Here is a 21758-nt window from a genome sequence, read left to right as displayed (position 1 = left end):
CATGTTCCTGTTCAGTGCCCCAGCATAGCAAGAAAAACTTTTGCCACAGAAAAGCAGACAGCCGCGGCGCCGCCAGGCTCACAAGCTCAAAGCGTCAGGCTGCCTTCCCCTGGCGTGGTGTCGCAAGTGCCGCGTTCTCGCACCGCCGACCGCTGGACAACACAGGTCGGCGGGGACATTCATAACAGTGGTACGCGGGACGTCCCTGGCCCTGTACCGCCAAAGTATAGAGTGCATATCTTTTCCAGCTTCTGCATGAGTTAAGAAGTATACTTTTGCGTCCTCACAGATCCGTCTTTTTTGTCCCTTACTTTAATGTTTCGGTGTCGGAAAGTTCTCCCCAGTCACTTGCAGGCGCCTGCTTGCCTTAGCTGGTGAGCATGGTGGACAGGGAACATACCAGCGTTTCTTAGTAAGTACAGATGGAACCTAGAAAAGCCATAGATTGCTTCATAAGAGATGCTAGAATTTTGAAGGTTCTGGATCGGACACTGTGAGAGCTCACTGTCCGAGCAGTCGCACCTGCAGCTCCTCGCGGAACGCGCCACAACTGCACCCAACGATGGCGGAATCAGTCTCTTTGCCTTTGCAGCCTCATTGGCAATTACGATGTCTCTGCTGGTTTTCGTTGCCTAATCGCGTTTATTACTTTAGGCAGGAACTCATAATTTTTATTCGGCTTTCAAATACATGTACTCTCAAGCTTCCCCGGCCGCATGAGAGCTTGAGGCGCGGCGCAAAATCAGACTCAACTCTTATTTTTCATTGTACTGCATTGGGGCATTCCTGGGCATACCCCTTACATGTGTTACTATTTGTCTGCGTGTGCATCCTGCCGAATCAGTGAACTTTGTACTGGGAAGGCTTGGTCAGGCTACGGATGCCTGATAGGCAGCTGAAGGCAAGTAGGTGTCAGAGGTTGGGTGTGGGTGGCCGAGTGTGTTGCGCAAACGGTTTCCATGTTGCATAGCCTTGAGGAATGCTTTCTACCGAGCCGGCTGTGCTGCGTTGTCTTGCCGGAGGTAGACTAACAGTAAGGGCGTGTAAAGCGAGCGCTGATTTCTCAAAAATAGCAGAATAACACAAGGTCGTGCAGGTGCGCCCCCACATTGTTCAGCCTGTTTTTCAGCTCATGCAAACTTTTTGGGATCGGAGAGGGCTGCAACTATTGTGTCACAATGTCCTAAGCAGAGACCTCCGCACTGCCCTCAGGACTGCTTCATAATAAGGATGGCCTGCAAGTTCTTCTTTTTTTCCCTTCCCTATACGCTGTTTCGAATCTACAATCGTCTCAACTTTCAAGGACTTGTATACCACACAAATTCCCAACACAACCCCTCTTGTCATGTCAGATGCGTCCAATACTCACATTCTCGATGCCATGGAACCTGCCAACCTGCTGCATGGCTCATCGACACACTCAGCCACTGTACGAAAGTCGTTCAATCCACAATCATACACCAGCGGCTCTTCGTCCGTGACACCGCCCCGGGCTTCAGAAAGCCTGCACCCCAGGCAAACTCAACAGGAAGAATATCCATCTCTCGCGGCAGACCCATACCCAGGAGTTGTCCAACGCTTCGGCACCAAGCTCATCGCGACCAATGTCTTTGCCATTGTTGCGCTCCTGGGGTCTATTTCCGCGCTGATTCTACTTTGGTTCGGTGGAGAAACAAACGAGAACTGGCACAAAGTCATCTTGAGCGAGTCTCTTGGACAGGTAATCACTCTGTCCACTATTGCGATCCGGCTTGCCGTATCAATACAAGCAGCAACCGCAGTTTCCATGTTGGCCTCGGTCTCTCTTGAGCTTTCCAACAAGACTCAGAACGGCGTGGTCCTCCAGCAAATTGCGAGCTACTCGCTTATGCGTCACTCCAATACGGGCCCAATCACATCTTTCTGGCCATTTTGGAAGAACCTCGAGTGGCGGAAGAGTGTGCTGGCCTTCCTCATTGTAACTTCCCTCGCCGTTTCCTCACTCGTATCCCAATTCACATCCACACTGCTGCTGTGGGACGTTCGCACAATCTTTGTGCGTGGGTTCCCTTCAACCAACGAGACGCGAATCGGATTCTCCTTACAAGATTATATTCACAACGTTCCTGTGTCAATTTCGAAGCGTCAAGACTATCTGGGATCCCAGCCGCGCGGTTTTGTTCCTTTCGCAGAGTGGACGGAAAAGCCGAGCTCTCTTCCAGATTCCATAGTCGACACAGGCCCAAGCTCCCGTGCATTGCTACCATTGGATGCGCAGCACTCGCCTATTGTCGAATACGAAGGAACCGCCGCCGTGTTTGACTCTCGAGTCGTCTGTGTCAGACCAGAAATTTCAGATGCCACTTTACGTCTTGGGCTCACCTCTAGCGGATCCCTGTATCTTTCGGTGTCCGTATCCCCTGGTCGAATTCCGGAAGCTTTAGCGGACATATTGAGATATAACGGCACTGCATACCATCTCTATTGTGAGTTGGCCGCGGAGGTCTCAGACTCTGATACATCATATGAGAAGGAAGGCCAATCCTCCAACTCCATAGTAATGTGTGGGCTTCCAAGATCTTATGGCGGCCTTGTGAATCAGTTTGATCCAACGAATAATATAACAATCCAAAACAGGCTCCTGCTCTTGAACGCAACAGAATCTGGCATCCAAACATTGCACTGGATAGGTAGTCATGCTGGTGGCACTACTCACTGGGAAGTAGAGCTCGGTCGAGCATTCTTATTCACAAAGAGCAGCGGACTGAAAAATATCATGCGGCGACTTGATCAGGATAAAGATACGGATCTGACCATCTCGGCTCACAGCAGAGGCGTCTGGCTCGAATTTACGGCTGAGAGCTCTCCTAATTCCTCAATCTCGGCCTCGCTATGTTTCGATTCCATGTAGGTATGAAGAGAATCTCAAGTATGCCTTTGAGAAAGGGCTGAACAGCCACAGGTACCAGTTCAGTTGGAGTCCACGACTTTACCATCCTCAAGATTTCTCCATCAAAGCCTGGAATAAGAAACTCGACAAATTCAACGACCCGACTCCTATATGGATCCCTGACACCAAGAGGTTCGACACGACAGAGCTACGACGGTATCTCGGCGCTGAAGGCTCCCCAAGTATCGACAGAAGCCTTTTTGAGCTTGATATAAGCCCCATAAGGTCTGAAGTGAAAAGGTATTCTGAGCAATGGAATGCGGATAGCAATCTCACTGGTACAGGCTGGTGTAAGGATTCATTTCAGTCTCGATTTGAAACAAGTGCTAAATATAGGTAGCTTCCTTTAACGTGAGCATTCCAAGCTCGTATAACGTAGAGTCAACGGCCTCGGATTTCCTCAGCAGCTTGGTGTGGCTTCCGATGGGTTATAATGATGATTCAAATCCATCTTGTGGGCTTAGCCTCGGAAAGTATGATCTGGATATTCGCTGGGAGAATCTTCTAGAAGATGTCCTGAACGACACGAACAACCCAGCTCTCGCTTGGCAAGCTTTGAGCACAGCCGTTATGAGCGCAGCCTACTACGACTGGCTCAACTTGTTCACTCGCAAGCAGCGGGTCTCGACCACTTCGATAGTGTCGACACAAGCTCCCTCATCTTTCAACGGCTTTTCGATCGTCACAGCCAACCTCTTGGTGCATCTGGTCTTGTTCGCAACCGCAACGACATGGTTCATCAAAACAACGCGACACAGCAGGCTGAATAGTGCCTGGCAAGCAGTTTCCCAACTGGTGGGACCGGAGACGGAAGGACTACTGGAAAGAGCTACAATGGCCGACGACAGTGACGTCGGTGACTGGATACGTGCTTCCGGGAGGGAGAACATGAGGTTTGGAATGCAAAAGACGCCAGGGATGGAGCAAGTTTGTGTCGTACCGGTTGATCATGAAACTGGAGGTTCTGAGGATGAGGATGAACAACAGAGTGTTGATGGGATTGAGCTTTCAATTCGTAAACGTATTGTCAGACGGAGCACTGGGCCACGATCTACTTTGGTATGAACTATGGCGGAAAGATGGACAGCGTGACACTGAGGAAACCATCGGCATTGGAAATTGTGTTCGGGATTTCGGCTCTTTCGGTGATGATATGCAGGCTTTGAGCATGAATTTAGTCTATTGTTTATGCTATCTACTGTTAAATGTGCAAACGATGACGTGATTATTCCGTGCTTTACGAAGGATGCTACACTAATCCCACATGCTTAGTAGGAGCAGATCTGCGGGCGGAGATGCGAGACTTGAACCTTAGACATATACATCGAGACATAAGGATTCAACAGTCCGCATGAATCCGCCAAAGCATCTCTATAAGATGGTCACGGGGTGGTTCAATCATTCTGCAACCCGCCGGACGGGCGTTGAAGCCGCACCGAGTCCCAGATGCGAGCATCGGCCGATCAAGAAGCTACAACCAAGCATCTCGCCACAACTACCTTATTAGCTTTCGGCACTGCCAGTGTCAGTCAACAGCCGATTAACGGCGAAACCACTCGGGGAAACCTATAGTACTCAACGGTTCCAGTCTCCACCGCTACGGGTCGTTCCAATAAACGACTGGTTCAATGCCCGCACTCATCCATGTAGGTTTAACCGAAGTAAACCCTCGGCCGACTGTCTCCTATCCTTATGCATGGTCAGCCAATCTTGGGAGTTCAATAACTTTAAAAAATTTCACCGAATGCCCTAGAGCGGCCGTACCTTGAGGATCCGTCATCCGATTATGTTCTCGATGATTGGTTCGCCAGACGGGGTGGCTGTGCCTCGATCGCCCCAGACCATCATTATACGCACTGCAGGATGACGCCCCATCACTCCACGCCGAGCCCATTTCTTCCTACTTGACTCGGCCAGTATGGTGACCGCCTGACCATCACGGACCTCTCTCTTACTCGAATCAATCTCGATTCGCTTCGTTGAGTTTCGCCGGCCGATTACTGATCACTGATCACCAAGGCGCAGCAGCAGCGGCGGCAGCAATCAACACCCCCACAGTTCCTTGAGCTGAGCCCGCGCCTTGGCCGTCGGCCAGCCGTGCCTCCTCTCCGTCTCGAGTAGAACCATGTAGAGGCGCTCCTGTTCTGCTTGATCAGTGAAGCGGTCGGCGACTGGGAAAGTGTGAACGTGTTAGCGCACAGGCCAAACCATAATGGCCGGAATCGAGGCATCCATCGCCGCCATGCATGTACTCACAGAGCGTCACGGCCATGCAGGAGATCAAAATGGCGGGCGGCACCGCGTCGTTGGACAGGCCGATCCCGCAGAGGATCCGAACATCGCGCCGTGCTTTTTTCTACATGCCACAGTAGTTAGTCTCTTCGTCAGTAAAGCATGCCAGTGAGAGAGAGAGAGAGAGGCAACAAAAAAAAGCAAAGCTCACATCAATCTCCTTAATCGCCTGCCTCCTCAGCGGGCCAATCGTCGGCACCGTCGGATCATGCACGACGAGCAGCAAGCGCGCCAGAACCGCATACGCAGACCCCATGACGTGCCACTCCAGATGAAACCTCAACTCGGGGAACCCTTTCCCATCCCCCTCGCCGTCCCCCTCCCCCTCAAACCCCCCAAAAAACGGCTCAAACCCACACGGCACGCCCTTCCACCAGCGCGCATTCTCCCCCACCAAGCCTTCCCACGTCCGCCTTCCGCCGCCGCCGCCGCCATCCCCGCCGCCGAAAATGCAATCCAACACATCCCCGCAGTGCGCGATGGCGCGCTGGCACCACGTCCAGTCGGGAGCGGGGGCGAATCCTTCCTCGCCGTCGCCGTCGACGTTTTCGAAGCCGCACACGCGCCGGACGGACAAAGTGACGGGCTGGCGCTTGTGCAGAGCCAGCCAGAGCTCCTGCCGGAAGGCGGTCCAGTAGGCGGCGAGGCGGAAGCCCGTGGGGGGCGGGGGAGACGGGGAAGAGGACGACGTCGTCGCGATGCTGATGATGGCGTGCGTGCCGCTGAGGTGGCGGCCGCCGTCGTCGAGGGCGGATATGTGTGCTGGGGGTCGCGGGTCAGCCTGGACGGGCGGACGAAACGGGTGGGGGGTTGGGATTGGGGGGGAAGACGTACAATCCATCTCCTCGAGCATGCGCAGGAAGATGGTGGCCGCGAGCAATGTGTCGTCCATGACGAGCGCCTCGTCGCCGAGGGCGGGGATGAGGGCTTCCAGGCACTTCTGGTAGTACCGGTCCGCGACGTGCGGGCTGTAGCCGGCTTTCCACTGCAGGATGCGCGAGGATAGTGCGAGCATGGCGTTGGCGAGCGTGGCGTTGGTGCGAGCGCGCTGCGGGATGTCGACGCGGAAGTACTGGATCGGCTCGCTGACGTCGAACTGTGAGAGAGAGGGGTTGTGAGTCTGTTGTTGCTGGACAGTGGGAGGGAGGGGCAGACGTACGAAACGCGAAATGTTCTCGATGAAGTATCGGAGCAGCATGGCCTCCTCTTCGACTGGGAGCGGCCATTGGTTGGGTCTTTGCGGTCGCCCTGGCGTGCTCGCGGTCGACTGAGGGGTGCTGATTGCTATCGAGTGGAGCCTTTCGACGTCCGCTAGCCAGGATGCCGAGGACGTGAGCGATATGAAGGGCGAGAGGGGCCCCGGGTCGTCATGGCTGACGGATGGGAACGGAGGTGGTGAGTGAGCCTGGTGAGAGCAGTTTCAGTGTTGGCATGTGTCCTGCTCTCCCGCTGACAACATACCAGAAGAGGGTCCAGAATTATGTCAGCATCCAAAGAAATATCGTTGCTCAGAACGACGCCAGTGGTGCCGTGATCCTCCCGTATGCCGTCTTCTTCGTCTGAGTCCAGGCCGTCGATGCCATTTTCAGCGATAAAGTCAACTGTTGCTGGTCAGTGTCTCGGCAGGCTGCGGATGGATGGCACGAGAACGGCGACCTTTGGGAGGGACGGGGAGCCATTTTTGCTTTTTCTCGTCGTTTCGGGGGAAGTATCGGTGCTTGAACTTCCAGCGGTTCTCGCGGACACAGGGTCGACCGGTTCGCTCGCATCTGCCGCACTGAGGCACCTTGCCGTCGCCTGCGCCCATCAGCACGACCTCTCGCTGGTGTCATACCCGGAGAAGACGGACACTTGTAATGCTTGGTGCGGCAGTTATTACTGCAGTCGGACGAGATTAGCTTTTCCCGGCGTGGACGCGTTGCGCCTTGCATCAGACTGACCACGATGTACTCATCTTGCGTCGCGGCGTACGAGCACGTCGATGGGGAGTGGGTTGTAGCGGATCCGTCCTACCTTTTTGCTCGCGCCCGCGGTGCAAGCCCCCGCTAGCATGCGCCGCCATGGCAGCGGGGCCAACCAGGGCAGCCGAATGGCAGGGGTCGCTTGTCGGCACAAGCCAATATGCTTCTGCCAGACGCGGCTAGCTGCCTTCTAGGCCCGCCGCCTTTGCCCCGTTCGTCGCCTGTTCTGGCGAAGACATCCGGCTCGCTACGGACCATGGTAGATCCACCAGAAGCATGCTATGACCACAAGCTCAAGATCAAGAAAACCACCGAGAGTTCCGAAGACTTGAAGATTCGCTGATATATGTGACAAAATTCCGTCTCTTTTTCTTGGCGGCTGGCATATACTTGATTTAACGTACCGGTGTTGACAGCATGCTGTTTCAACGATTGATAGCTTGACCTTGATTAAAAGAGAAAGACCACGGAAAGAAAGACGCTTCGATTTCACAGTCTATAAATGTACCACATTTATTCACATCCAGCTGTTTCCATGTAGTACATCCACAACGAAAGGTGGTGTTAGTTAGCATGCACTTCCCCCAAGAACATCACCACCGGTGAGTCGAAGAGCTAATAGGAGCACGGAGCATACCATACCCAAGCAATCGGCGAGTACGAGTACGACACGCCATACGCGACGATCTACACGTACGCAAGCCCGCACGTCATCTACCCGGCGTCGGCGTGGGGCCGATGTTGATCATGCCGGATAGGACCAGCGACATTTTGTCGGACTTGCTAAGGCTGCGCGCGGAAGAGGGGCGCGTAGTATATGAAGCCGTTGATGCCTGTTGCAACGGAAGGCAATTTCTGGGTGAGGGGTGGATGATGATGATGACTGCTGGTCTTACCCGAGGACTGCTGGAAGAACGCGATGCCCACGCCGATGGCGACGCGGTTGCAGCTCTTGAAGTAGTCCGGCCACGTCTCCATCTCGAGCCCGAAGCCGAGCAGTCCAGGGTAGTGTCTGTCGAGCATCTTCTTCTAGAATTCCACTTCGGTGACGATGGCTTGGAACTCGGTCTTTGACATGCCAATCCGTGGGTGGAAGACGGCAGAGTTTGGATAGGCTTTGCAGACACTCGGCTTCGGAGCCGACGAGACCCAACCAGCGCGGGCTGTAGGGGAAGATGTGGATTCCGGTCCTGAGAAAGATCTGGAGGCCGAAAGGCGGACGGAGGGCAATGTCTCCTTTCATGTGTCGGGTGGCGTACGTTATCCAGTACGACACTACGACTCCGAGCACGATCCAGACGGATTCGAGCACCAAGAGTGCGGCGGAGAGATCTCTGAGATTTAAAGCAGTGAACCCTAAGTAGTTCAGCAGGGAATGAGTTTGACGCCGGGAGTGTTGCTCGAGACTTACCAAAGCGAGTATTCCTACGCCGATGCCTCCCAAGAATCGTCCGAACACGAGTGTTCCGTAATTCGGGGCTGCCGTTTGGATGATGGCACCGATGCAGAAGCTGCGGTCACAAAGCCAGGAGTCCACCTGCGATTAATCTTATCAGCCATCCAAGGCATGAAAAAGCAGCCGAGGAATGCCTCAAGCTCCAGCATTCCCATCATCAAGCCAGTCCAAAAGCTGCCTGTTGCACTTCAATCATGACCGTGATACTGGCGGAGAAGACCCCTACTTACCCTCCTTCAGCTCTGGGCATTGGTCCAAAACTGCGGCATGACGTTGATAATCGAAATGACAACCTGATCGTAGCCAAGTGAGAATCCGCCAAGAGAGGCAAGGAACGCAGCACTGAAGACGAACGGAGAAGCGATGATGCCGCGGACACCACCTGGTCCTTACGAAACGTCTTCAGAGCCGTGAAGTTCTCATGGACATCGGGTGTAGTCACTCCCACGTCCTCGTGATGCTCGATATTACCCGCAGGCTTTTCACTGGCATCGGTCATTTTCTCCATGGTACCTTTCGATTCCAAATGGTAGCGGAAAGTGAGGGAAAGAGCATGCTATAGAGTCGTCGATCTTGGACGCTAACGGACGTTGACGGCCCCGCTCTACGGAGGGGAATAGTCTGGGGTTTGGAAAACATTGCCCTTTTTGCACATCGCGGGGTGTGGGGTCCCCGCACTCGAGCTTTACCCCGGATTGTGGCGGGCGCGGCTCCTCGACCAGTATTTACTCGCCGGCCAATCATCTCCACAGGCTTTAAAATGCTTGAGTGGCTCCTAAACAGCTTTCGCACCGTTACGAACGAAGTCGCAGCTGTTATGATCTCGACCGTCGGTCAGCATCCTCGAAGCCATGGCCAAGTGCGTACCCCGATTATCTAGAGATAGCAATCCTTGACTGAAGCGCAATAGTATGTCTTCTACTCATAATTGGTAAGAAGAAGCAGTCATAGTCAGTAAGTGATCCTAAACATGAGCACCATGATATCAATCGTCAAGAGGCTCAAACAGAATCGAAACAATACTCAACATGCATTCGACATCAATTAAATAATCTTCTGAACCCATAACTCGTCACATCAATCATTACCTTGCCCCGAAACTATACTCGTCCTGCATCTCAAAGCAGAACGGCGCCAAACACCAGACACATAGCCAGCACCGCCCCCTCCACCAGCACAGCCCATCCACTTCCTCCCCTCCCAACAGCCGCGGCACTATCCGACTGAGTAGCCGAAGCAGCACCACCCGACGCCGTTGCACTCCCCGTCTCCTCACCGCCAGTACTCCCGCTCTCACTCGCAGAAGCCGAGGAGGAGGCACTACCACCGGACGACTTCGACTTCGACGCCTCCGCCGTCCCCGTCTTCGACGCCCCCAACCCGCTCAAAATCAACCCGCCCAACCCCTCCGTCGCCTCGCCCGTCTCCGTCGCCCTGCCCGTCCCTGTCAACGCCACCGTCCTACTCCCACTCCCACCCGCACCACTCCCCTCCACAACAACCGTCCCGCCCTCCTTATCCGTCGTCAACACGACCGTCTGCCCACCCACGACATTCGTCCCAGACGTCAACACCGTGCCATCGACCACGTACCCCGAAACCGCCGCCGTGGACCCAGACCCAGACCCCGAAACCGCCGCCGCCGTGGCGACCACGACCTCCAGCCCCCCCGCCAACGTCGCGACAGCCGTCACTACGCTCCCCGCATCCGCCGTCGGAAGCGTCGCCGTCCCTCCACCGCCAACGACGACGCTATTCCCCGCCGCATCCGTCGTCACCGTCACAACCACATCGCCCGTGCTCGTCCCAGCGGCGGCGATCGTGTTCGCCCCCGCCGACAGCGTCTGCCCATCGACGACGACGACCGTGCCGTCCAGCAGAGACGCCGTCTGGCCGCCCGGCAGGACGATCGCAGAAGCGGTCTGATCTGCCGGTGCGTTGGTGTTGGTGGGGAGGAAGGCGGCGGTGCTGCCGTCCGCGACGACGACGGTGGTGCCGGCGGCGTTGGTTGTGAGGACGACTGTTGCCGCTGCTGTTGCGGAGTTGCCGTTCTCGCCGGCGACGCTGACGGTGTTGGCGCCGGGCTGGAGCGTTTGGCCGGCGACGACGACTTGCGAGGCGGAGTTGAGGGAGGCGGTGGCGCCGTTGGCGAGGGTGATGGCGGGAGCCGATTCCGCACCCGCGGCGGAGACTTGAGGCGGCTGGGTAGGGGGCAAAGCGGCCGTGGTGCCGGCGGCGACGATGACGCTGCTGCCGGCTGCGTTGGTCGTGAGGACTACGGTTGCTGCGGATTGCCCGGTCCCGCCGACGCCGCCGCCAACGCTGACGGTGTTGGCGCCGGGCTGCAGCGTTTGGCCGCCGACGACGACTTGCGAGGCGGAGTTGACGATGGCTGTGGCGCCGTTGGCGAGCGTGACGGCGGCGGAGGAGGGGGAAGGCTGCTGCACGGGGACGACCTGGAGCGGCGCCGACGACGCAGTTTGCGGCGGCGGCGCATCTCCCGACACCGCGTCGGGCGGCGTTTGCACGGGAACGACGACGGGGACGGTGCCGATGGTGGCGGTCTGGCCGGCCGAGAGGGTTTGGGTGCCGACGACGATGACGGGGATGGATGAGGGGGAAGCAGCAGGAGCGCCGCTGCTGGCGTCGACCGCTGAGTTCGACTGCTGGGTGGCTGCTGGGATGAATGTCGAGAAGATGGGTTGCGTTTGGCTGCCGATGACGATGCCTGCGGCCGAGGTGGACGAGCCGTCGGCGTCGGTGGTGGGGATGTTGACGGTTTCGAAGGTCGAGGGCGGCGGCTGGTTGATGACGCTGCCCGCGTCGCCGCCAGCTTCGGTCGATGCAGTGGGGGCGGCGGCGGGGAGCGAGGGGCTGGCTTCGGATGGAGGAGGGTTGGCTGTTGTGCCGACCGTCTCGGGAGGGCTGACGTTCGTGGTCTCTTGGTTCCCGGACGGAAGGGCGGTGTTGGGAGGGGGGGCTTCGGCCGTCGATGCGGGCGAGGGTGGCTTGGTGGTCTGCTGTGCGGGGCTGGTGTCTGCGTCTGTAGCCGGCGGTTGCGTTGGAGAAGTCGTCTCTTCCGGTTCCGGGGATGTGGTCTCTTCGGGCTCGGGAGAGGTAGTCGGCTTTGGTTCAGTTGTCGGCTTCTCAGTCGTCGGAGAGTCATCGCCGTCCTCAAATGAAGTCGACGTCTCTGTGACGAACGAAGCGGTCATCAGAGCCTCGGCGGGGGCAGGGTACGTCGGAGTGCTGCATGAAAGGTATGCTGCATCCGTCTCGATCGACTTGGGCCAGATTCTGGTATCGTTCTTGACCAGCGTATAGCTACAAAAACTGTTAGCGCCATGCTCTAGAAAATACGTCCGAGCCCTTACAGGAAGCCATATTGGTCGCCCGAGTCGGCTGGCGGTACGGTCCGCTGGAAGGTGTCGCCATAAAGAACGGTGGCATATGTCGATGTCTCGTAGGAGGTGGTTCTCGTTTTTTCAGGAACCCAGTCGTAGTCAAAGTCGGTCGAAATGGAGACTGATCCGTTGTCGTAAGTTTCGGTTTTGTACTGAGTCCTCACGATGGACTGGGTCTCATCAGTGATTGTCTGAGTGGTCGACGCTTTGCCAGTCACAGTCGAGCACACAGACTGGCTCTTCTCGTCCAGAGTGGGCAGCGTCCCGGACCAAGAGTATCCCGAAGCCCAACTCAGGTAGGGTGTGGGATAGGCGATTGTCGTAGACAGGTCTCCGAAGGTTGTGACGACTGCCTGCGTTCCCGCGGCATCTGTAGGTGGTAATGTGAAGCCCTCTGGCAGGTCCGCGTACACGATCTTCGTCGACGTTGTGTTCGTCTTCCTGTTGATGACAATGTACTTGGTTGCCGCGGTCAGGGTCGTCGAGACATATAGCTTGCTCCAGTACCAATCTTCACAGAATGGTATTAGGAGCAAGCACTCGGCAGAACAGCTTCCATTTCCTCCACCACTCGTAGGACTGGGTGTGATTTGGGGGGTTGCCGTGGAGTTCAGATAGTTTGCTGGTGAAATCAGTCTACGTCGGCAGCGAGGTTATCGCAGGCCTACATACCAGTCGAACTAACTGCGGATGCCAGATTGGGCATATGAGGTAGGATAGACAGTAGCAACAGCGACCTCATGATAGCGATGCTCAAAATATCGTCAAACTTGCATGTAAACGAACGATCAAGGTGGCAAGACAGTTAATCAAGCAGACGGGAGTATATGTCAGTTGCGGCACAGAAGGCCGAAATTGCAAACCGGCAAGCGAGCGATGGCAAAAGAAGTGGAGGCTGACTTGCGTCAAGGAACACGACGGATATGTATCAATTGTTGCCCCGTTTCGTCCACACTCCCTGGCATGCGCAAGGCACCGACACGATGGCTGGGATCGGCGACGAATCGATGGAGGCCCAGAGGCGTACCTGGTCAAGCGCCCGTTGACGATTGGCGGGCCTGGCACCGGCTCCCGCACAGCCGCCCCAGCTGAACGCCCATAAGCACAGTCTTTACCCTTAGCAGTTAGTCCCGAAAAACGCATTTGCTTGGCATGGGGTCCAAAACTCTCGTAGTGCCGATTCTCCGTGTCGGTCAATGGAAATCTGCACTTCGTGTTACTTGCGGGGGACGGGGCCGTCGAGGTTTGCAGTTAGAGGGAGTGGCAACTCCACTTCACACGGAGCTAGACTCTTCAATGTAAATTGCACCATGTCCGCCCCCACTTTCTCCCGCTCCGTACGGCCTCCATAAGCTGACAACCTTGGCATCTCTTTACTCGATAACCTCAATCCTTCTAAAACATACAAAAGTCCCCTGTTCCCTGCCATCAATAGCTTCACTGCATCAATCAGGCAGCGAGTCGCTGCACACTCAACTCCTCTTACCTTCGTCGAATCCTTCCACAGCTTTCTTCCGGAGTAGTACCGCGACATGTACCAGGATGATGCAGGCAGCATGAAGCATCCCCGAGACCAATCAGAAAATAGCCCTGTTGGCTCGAGCTACCGTGTGCAACCACATCCCTCAACCGGAAGGTTACACGTCGCTCTCGTTCCAAGGCAAGGAATTTTCAAGAGCCACAGCTGAGGTGACAATGCATCGGTAAAAACGGTGCCATGTCTATTCTGAGCGTTGAAACTATCCATGAAGTTGCAGATGTGTGGTAGCGCAATAAGGACTCCTCCGTCGTGGCTCCATCCAGCTGGTTGAGAGCAAAAGTGGGGCCAGATCAGTAGCGGTACCGGACGCATTGATTTTACATAAATCTCCGTAGGCCACAGCAACTGTTAGTGATACATATGTGCCAAAGAAGTGTTTGGTGGTGGAGACTTCGACAAGTCTATCAAATCCCGCGGTGAAAGCTTAGTGTCTTCTGCCCCATAGAAGTTACCCGACGAAGTTGGTACGCCTTGACTTCAGTTCAGGTCTTTCATCCTGAGTTCGCTAGTGATTTTCCAAGTTCCCGGCTTATTCTCTCTTGTACAGACTGTCGATGTATTTGATGAATAGTTCGGCCGTGAGCATGATCTGTGCTTTCCTTATCTGTGGTAAATGTTCCTCCTTGCTCCCATTTCTCCCTGCGGGTGACAAAAGGAATTGCCCGTCCGCATCTTAGTTGCGCAGATTGCCACATCATCACATCTATTCAACTACCCATCTCATGTAGAATTTTCCTACAGGTCACATGCGGGTGGGTAATTTCTTTTGTCACCCGCTGTGCCTAGATATCCTCCTCCAAAACATCAGCAACTTGATCCACCCCGCACCAATACACATCTACCACGGCAGTTCCGTCCCATCGTGTTGAATAAACCGGCCATTTAAGTTCTTGCGCTCAGCATCATCGATCTGTTCATCCACAGTCAGACAAAACACTCCCCGTTCTCAGCGCCCATACTCACCACCGCCAGGAGGCCCCGCACACTCTCCTCCACCGACAACCACTCAAGCTTCAAATCCACCCCCATCTGTTCCAAATGCTCGATAGCAAGCTCCCCCATATCCGTCTTGACAGGCCTACACTCTCACGTCAGCCAACCTCTCCCCCCAACACACCCCCCACACACACAGTACAAGCCCACTCACCCCGGATGCACCGCGCAAACGACCATCTCCTCCCCATTCTCCAGCGCCAACCACCTGACCAGAAAATTCGCCAACGCCTTGCTCGCCCCGTACAACCCGTACCCCCTCGCGCCGCCCATCAGCCCGAAACTGCCCAGATTGCTCGACACGAGGACGAACCGGGGCTTCTTCCACCCGCCGTTTCCCTCTCCGTTCGCCCCGCTGCTCCCCTCCCCCCTCTCTCTCGCCGCCTCCCTCATCAACCCCGTCGCCGCCCCAAACAGCTCGAACGGGCCATACGCATTAACCTCGACGAACGGCCGCAGCGCGTCCCTCCCACTCCCACTCTTCCCCATCTCCCCCGCCTCCCCCGCCTCCCCCGCCGCCGACGGAGACGGAGACGGAGACGGAGACGGAGACGGCGCCGCAACCCCCGCCAACCCCCCCGGCACGGCCCACCCGATCCCGGCATTCGCCACGAGGAGGTCGAGCGCGGTGACGCCATGGTCGCGCTCGAGGGACGCGAAGGCCGCGGCGATGGAGGGGGAAGAAGCGGCGTCCATTTGCAGGAGGATGAGGCGGGAGGAGTGGGCGGGGAGCGAATCGTGGACGAGGGACAGCGCGGTGGGGTGCGAGGGGTCCCGCACGGCGGCGATGACGGTGTGGTGGGGGCGCGTGAGGAGGGCGGTGGCGAGGCCGCGGCCGATGCCTGGTTTTTTGGTGGTGGTTAGTTTTTTTGTTTGTGTTTGTGGGTGTTGTTGTTGTGGGCGGGGGGGTTGCGGTTGTCGTTGTGGAGGGAGGGATGGAGGGAGGGTTGGGGAGGGGGGGTTAGGTACCGCGGTTTGCGCCGGTGATGAGGCAGGTGGTGTTGCGAGACATGTGGTGAGGATGGAGGAGGTCTGCGGGTGGTTTGGTAATGGTCACCGAACGGGATGAAGAAGAGATTTATGCCTTCGGTCTACACGACTGTGGGCATATTGCCTCTTATGCGATATCATCTACGCGCGAAAAGCGCCAGATATACTCCGGATCACAGCCCTAAAGAAACGATCCTGGGGAGGAATAGCCGTTATGAGATACGTCGAGAGTCGTCTTCATCACAGCACATACGAATAAGTGGGGATCTTACGGAGGCAGTCCTGATTTCGTCAAGGTTTTCCGGCAAGAGTGACATTCGTAAACATGTGTAATCCAACCCTTGTATTTCATGACCACGTGCCGACATGGATGCCGATCTGCTTGCAAATTGATTGGCTTTCACGAGGTCGGACTCCATGTCCTTGCAACATCGCTGCTATCTGCAACTGAATGCTGTTTAATTACTCAAGAAGGTATAGTAACAAGCCCTAATCCCGTAGTCGCCCTTGTCTTGTTCTTGACGGGATGGGATACGAAACCAACACTGCCAATTATGCAAGAGCTACTTGTTATCCAGGAATTGCTCTTTTGTGTAGACATTAACATAGGATAACAGAGCAAATTCCCTGTCCATCCTCCGCACCTGATTTAAACTTGCAATGGCAAGCCGAGTGCCTGTAGTTCAATGACAAGGGAGCGGCGTACGTCCGCCTACGAATAGCCGGCCTCGTCATGTACCATGGAACACGGGTTGCGCAAGCAACGCTCTCCGACCTGGAACTTGTGGCATAAGGCGTAGTAGCAGGGCGAGCCGGTCTTCGTGCATACTTTACAGGGGAGCTTGCCGTCACAGTCGTCCCAACGGGCCTTACTGTTACAAGCACCACATACAAGCTTTCGGCGTGGCTGTACCTTCAAGTCACGGTCGTCTTCGCGTGCACCAGCGACTGTATCGGGCCCCGAGAAGATTCTACGGGAATCGCCGGCACTGGCATTTTCAGAACGGGCCAGTGGGTATTGTACGTGTTCAGAGCGCTCGACCTTGTGGATTCCAAGCATAGGCTTGCTTGCCACTGAGCTGTAGCTTGACGGATGGCGCGGAGGTGGCTTGGAGTGGTCAATGTTAGCCGGCTCATCGCCGCGGAGGCGGCGGATAGGTTCATAGTCAGGGCGGTATGTCGAAGCCCGAGGCGGAGAAGTCCTGCGTTCGCGAGCATAGCGGTCGGGAGGGCTACGGACCGGCGACAGGCTCCGGCGGCGGTCGTAGGGGCGCTCAGGTAGGCGTTCCCTATAGCCGCGCGAGTAATCGGGCAGGTCCTGGTTTTTCTCTGGGCCAAGATGATCTGGTTTCTTGAAGATCCTCCTACTGGTAGGCTGGCCATCAGCTGGATGGGTTTCAGCGCGTAGAGTACGCTCAAGTGTCTGCTTGACCCGGTCCTTGTCCTCCCTTCTCTCTGCCTTTTCCTGCTCGAGGCGCCTTTTAAGCTGCTCGAGTTCGGTCTGAAGGTCCTTTACATGCAGTTTCTGCTGCTCGAGTCGTGCGGCCTGTTTCTCGATCTGTGTGTTTTGCTGCTCGATCTTCGTGGCCTGTTGTCCGTTCCACGTGGCCTGCGTCGCAATCTGTGTGTCCTGCTGCTTGATACGCGTGGTCTGCTGCTCAATCTGTGTGTGTTGCTGCTTGATCTGCGTGGCCTGTTGTTCGTTCCACGTGGTCTGCTGCTTAATCTGCGTGGCCTGTTGCTCATTCCGCTCTGTCTGTTGCTCGATCTGCTTCTCCTGCAGTTCGATCTGCTCTTTCTGCAGTTGGATCTTATGGGCTGCCGGCGCGAGCTGCTGCAGCATCCACTCAAGCTTTCTGTTCTCGTCCTCCAGCCTCCACATAAGGTTTCTGTTCTCGGCTTCGAGGTCCTTGACGCGTTTCTGCAGCTGAGCCTCCTTCTCGGGGATCCTCTCGCTAACCCTCTTGAGGTCGTCGTATACCGACCGGTAATGGATCAGGTCCGCCTTTAGGCGCTTGAGCTCCTCTTCCTGCCTGTCAATGGCACTCTTGAAGTTAATGACGCTCAGCTGAAGGCGTGGGTCATCGCATGGGACGCTGCCGCGCTTCATCACGATGTCTGCGAGCCTCCAGATCTCGGGCTCGGAGGAAGCAGATGCGGGATCCGGATGCGCATCTGCAGGGCGCATGGCATCATCGGCGGTGACATCCGGTGGCTGGATGGCAGAAACGGTGGTGGTTGAAGCGACCGGATCAGCTATGGGCGGAAGGCTCCCCTGCGCTGAAGGTGGGTGAGGCTTTTGCTCTACTCCTTCCATTGGGTCAGAGGCACTTGTGTTCTGCTCCCGCTCGGGGCGGTTGTTTCGACCATGGCGGGCACGCTCTCCGGGGAGAGCTGTTGAGAAGCAGACGCAGGTATTATCTTTCGCACGTTCAAGGCCGTCAAATCTGGGTGACTTACAAGGCGTGGCGGGCATGGCCGCGATGTTCGGCAGGATCGGGTGCGTGGGTGATAGGTCGCGCAGGGTCTGCGCGCGAAGAGGTTTTTGTAGGTTGGCAGGCGCATCGGAGGCAAACACCTCACGGGTGGCTACCGTACACCTGCCGCCCCGGATACCAACCCTGCCCTTCTCGAGACGAGACATTGGCCATTCGCTGTTTCGCTGTTTCGCTGTTTCAATCCTGCGCCCACGTCTCCATCTTGATCACCTCGTACTAGCGCATCCAAGTGCTCAGCTTTGAACCCAAACCAACACTTGTAACCTAAAGACTGTACGTGTATCCATTGCGGCGAGAGGCCGGCCCGAGATCATTTACGAATGCTAAAGGCAAACATGCAAACTCATTATGCTGCAGAGAACAAACATCGAGCCCCAAGAATATACTTTCGAACCAAACAAATAGCAACAACGCCTTACCAAAAGACTAGACTCGTGGTAAATCATCAGAAGATCACTTCGCAGCATTTCCATTCTCCTTCTCGCGCTCAGCAGCCGCCTCCGGGTTCAGCGGTTTCTTCGGATCGTATCCAACCGCTTTCACGATTCCAAGCCCTTTCGTCCTGCCCTCTCGGAACAATATCCGCTCACCAACCGTAAGATACTCAGGACGCTGGACAAATCGGAACGCCACCGTTGCACGGTCACCCGTCCTTATGTACGAGCGATCAATGTCAATGATCGCGCACGTTTGTGACACCGGCCCGACATGGAGCATGGCCTGGTATTTGGTCTTGATGGTGGTCGCGTGCGAGAGAATGAGGACTTCGGCAATGAACTCGCGGTACACCTTCGGAGGAGGGGCCGCCGGGTCGATGCGCGGTAAGACGACATACCTTTACGAACGTCCTTCCGCCGTACGTTACGGAGTGCTAGCGATGCAGACTGGCCAGCTGCGCACCCGGGCACTGGTATCCGTTTGCGCTCGATGGAGCGCACTTTGGTCGTGATGAATTGACCCAGAGAGTCTGGGCCAACCAGTACAGTGTCGCCAGAATGCAATATCCCGCTCTTCACGACACCAGAGACAACGGTGCCGACGAAAGGAACCGAGAAAGTGTCGTTGACATGGAACTCAAAGGGCGCGTCTGGATCGTAGTTTCCATGGTGGGGAAGGATGTTCAAGAATGTACGGACTAGATCCACGCTCTCGCCAGTCACGTTGGAGACCTGGAAGATGGGGCATATCCGCCTGCTGACAAATTGAGCCGCCGTGTTTATGCAAGTCTCCCGATCCTTGATGAAGATGGGTATTTTCCTCGCTCCAGGAGACTTCAAAATTTTCGTCAGCTGGGTTATGGTCTCCTGCAAGATATTCGGCGGGCAGATATCGATTTTCGTTATGATGACCATGATTGGCACGTTGAGAGCGACGGCGATACCGAGATGCTCTCTGGCTCAGATATTAGTTCATGATGAGGCGTTCATTGTGCGGGATTCTTACTTGCTCATGCCAATCAATCCGTTGTTGGCAGCAACCATCAGCAAGCAGTAGTTTGGCTCGCTGGAAAGCATACCGAAGACGGTGGTCCTCAAGTACCTCTCGTGCCCTGCCAAATCAGTGAAGCTAATCACTTTCGCCTGCTAACTGTTAGCGCTCCTCGTACTTCAGTGGTGTGACGCAGCACATACAGATCTCCGACCGATCTCCTCCCACGACAGTTTCCTGCCGGGGACGGTAGACGAAACCACCTCACCCTTCGTGTCGAACCCCATTATTTCCATGCCAACGGAGCTCGTCCTCCCGCTTTCGATCTCGTGCTTGTGGCGGAAGAGGTTGACCCGCATCTTTCCGCGGCCGTCATCCAAGCCGCCCTTGACCAAGACACCCAGCATGGTGGACTTTCCAGCATCGACATTTCCGACCACCGCTATCCGCGTCTCGATGACGTCGTCGACGGAATCGGGCTTCTTCCGCACGATCAGCTTGCCCGACACGCTCGTGTTCTTGGCGCCGGGCGAGACGTCGACGTCGCCACCGACATTGCGGGTCATCAGCACGCGGTAGTCGGCATTGACATCCGTCGCCGCCTTCTCGAGCCGCGCGAGGGCAAAGTCCCAGTCCGCTTTGGAGAAGCCCATCGGGTCGCCATTGTCCTCCAGGCCGAGATCGAATAGCGCCTCTCCGTGGCCCTCGAGTAGGCGGGCGCTCAGGTGGTTGGCGAGGGCGGCGACGCTCTCGTCGGCGGTGTCGCCATTGTCGAGGAGAATGTGCTTGAGGCGCACGGCGGCGCCGGACTCGTCGTCGAGGCCGAGCTCGTCGATGATGTCGAGCTCGTCGTGCTCTTCGGTCACGGCGGGATCGGCGGCGAGCGGCTTGCCGCGGCGGGCCTGCTGCTTCTGAACATACTCGGCGAAGTCGCTGAGGGCCTGCGTGCGCGGACGCGAGGTGCCGCAAGTCAGCGCGGCGACTTTGGGTCAGGAGGGAAGGATGGAAGGGTGGTGGTGGCGCACCGATTCGCCCTTGCGGCGATCGTGGGCAGGAAGCTGCTGCTTCTCGTGGCGGGTGGTTGGCATGTTTATTGAGCTAATACGTCCAAGCGTCGTATTATTCGCGCGGCTATTAGAACAGACCAGGCAAAGTCCATGGAAGAGCAGTTCCTAGTTGCGGTCATTGGAGGAATAGCTGGGGCGAAGGGTGGTAGGCCGCGAACAACAACCAAGTGGGGAGCAGCGAGCTCTGGCAGCCCTGACCGCCTTTATAGGTATCGATAAAGCTCCATGTATGACGCATCGCCTTGCCGCGGCCAACACCGCAACAGCTGCGCATAGCCACCGCGCTGACTCAATTGCACGGTGTGAGCAAGAAGCCCCACGCTCCCAGGCAGCAGCTGTGGCAGCCAGCGCTGCACAGTCTCCGGATCTGCTGCTGCGCCTCGTGGCCCGCCTGCGCTGTTGCAAGAACGCATTGGCCAATCTTCGACGATCCGGCCACGAAATTCAGCCTTCCACTTCACGTGTGCGCGCGCGTCGCTGACGCGACTTCCTTCCTACGCGACTACTCATTCTGCCATCCTTTCTCCCCCGCCACTGCCAGAGAAACAGAATACAACAACCAACATGGCCGAGCAGACGCCCCGTATCACCGCGCCCCTCCTCGAGAAGTTCACCCACCGTACCGTGCGCATCCTCGGCAAGGTGTCACAGCTGCGCGGCGAGCAGGCTACCATCGACGCCGGCGGATCCATCAACCTGCACTTGAACCGCGTAAGTCTGCCTTGTCAGGCTGCGCCTCCTTTCGTGACCCACCGTTCGCTGACGCTGGCCCCTCCGTTTTCCTCTGACCCAGGACTCCCACCTCACTCTGAACAATGCTGTCGAGGTCATTGGCAAGGTCAACAGCGACTTGAGCGTGCGCGTCCTCACTTCTACTGATTTCGGCTCCAATATCGGTACGCATCCGCATCCTGTTTCTCCTCTTTCTTCGCGTTGTCTTCTTTCCGCCTCTCTCTCCCCCGTCTCCTATCAGTGATACCATGTCATCTGTATTCTTTGATTCTCGCAGGCATCAGTCTCGCGTTCGGCCCATTATCCTCAACCTTGTCGCTAGCGACCTTGTCACTGATACTTCGACCACAACAGACTTCACTGCCGCCGAAGCAGTCGTCGACGCGACGCATCGCTACAAGGAGATTTTCTACAATGAAGACTGAGGGAGCATCAGACGAGCTTTAAATTCAAAAAAAGAAATCAAAT

The 21758-nt window shown here is 56.3% G+C and overlaps 5 protein-coding genes across 5 annotated transcripts; 1 reads left to right on the top strand and 4 right to left on the bottom strand.

Annotated features, from left to right (window-relative positions):
* Nucleotides 1-5285: 5285 nt before the first annotated feature.
* SLS55_010562 (uncharacterized protein) lies at nt 5286-6680 on the bottom strand (the record flags this gene model as incomplete). The annotated part of the gene is made up of 2 exons (XM_066781943.1): nt 5286-6594; nt 6676-6680. The coding sequence occupies 2 exons, from the start codon at nt 6678-6680 to the stop codon at nt 5286-5288; spliced, it is 1314 nt and encodes a 437-aa protein (XP_066627755.1).
* A 3076-nt stretch (nt 6681-9756) lies between these two features.
* SLS55_010561 (uncharacterized protein) lies at nt 9757-12748 on the bottom strand (the record flags this gene model as incomplete). The annotated part of the gene is made up of 4 exons (XM_066781942.1): nt 9757-11962; nt 12013-12553; nt 12611-12664; nt 12715-12748. The coding sequence occupies 4 exons, from the start codon at nt 12746-12748 to the stop codon at nt 9757-9759; spliced, it is 2835 nt and encodes a 944-aa protein (XP_066627754.1).
* Nucleotides 12749-16027: 3279 nt separating this feature from the next.
* On the bottom strand, nt 16028-18209 carry SLS55_010560 (uncharacterized protein; the record flags this gene model as incomplete). Its single annotated transcript, XM_066781941.1, has 3 exons — nt 16028-16054; nt 16590-17821; nt 18026-18209. 3 exons carry the CDS (start codon nt 18207-18209, stop codon nt 16028-16030), a joined length of 1443 nt encoding a protein of 480 aa, XP_066627753.1.
* Nucleotides 18210-18516: 307 nt separating this feature from the next.
* Nucleotides 18517-20579, bottom strand: SLS55_010559 (uncharacterized protein; the record flags this gene model as incomplete). Its single annotated transcript, XM_066781940.1, has 5 exons — nt 18517-18898; nt 18964-19455; nt 19507-19643; nt 19695-20432; nt 20517-20579. The coding sequence occupies 5 exons, from the start codon at nt 20577-20579 to the stop codon at nt 18517-18519; spliced, it is 1812 nt and encodes a 603-aa protein (XP_066627752.1).
* Nucleotides 20580-21122: 543 nt separating this feature from the next.
* Nucleotides 21123-21715, top strand: SLS55_010558 (uncharacterized protein; the record flags this gene model as incomplete). Its single annotated transcript, XM_066781939.1, has 3 exons — nt 21123-21269; nt 21352-21454; nt 21645-21715. 3 exons carry the CDS (start codon nt 21123-21125, stop codon nt 21713-21715), a joined length of 321 nt encoding a protein of 106 aa, XP_066627751.1.
* Nucleotides 21716-21758: the final 43 nt, after the last annotated feature.

The sequence above is a fragment of the Diplodia seriata genome (assembly GCF_021436955.1).
Source record: "Diplodia seriata strain FDS-637 chromosome Unknown scaffold_13, whole genome shotgun sequence".
Lineage (NCBI taxonomy): Eukaryota > Fungi > Ascomycota > Dothideomycetes > Botryosphaeriales > Botryosphaeriaceae > Diplodia > Diplodia seriata.
Note: the sequence above shows the minus strand (reverse complement) of the source record. Positions and strands in the feature narration are given on the sequence as shown.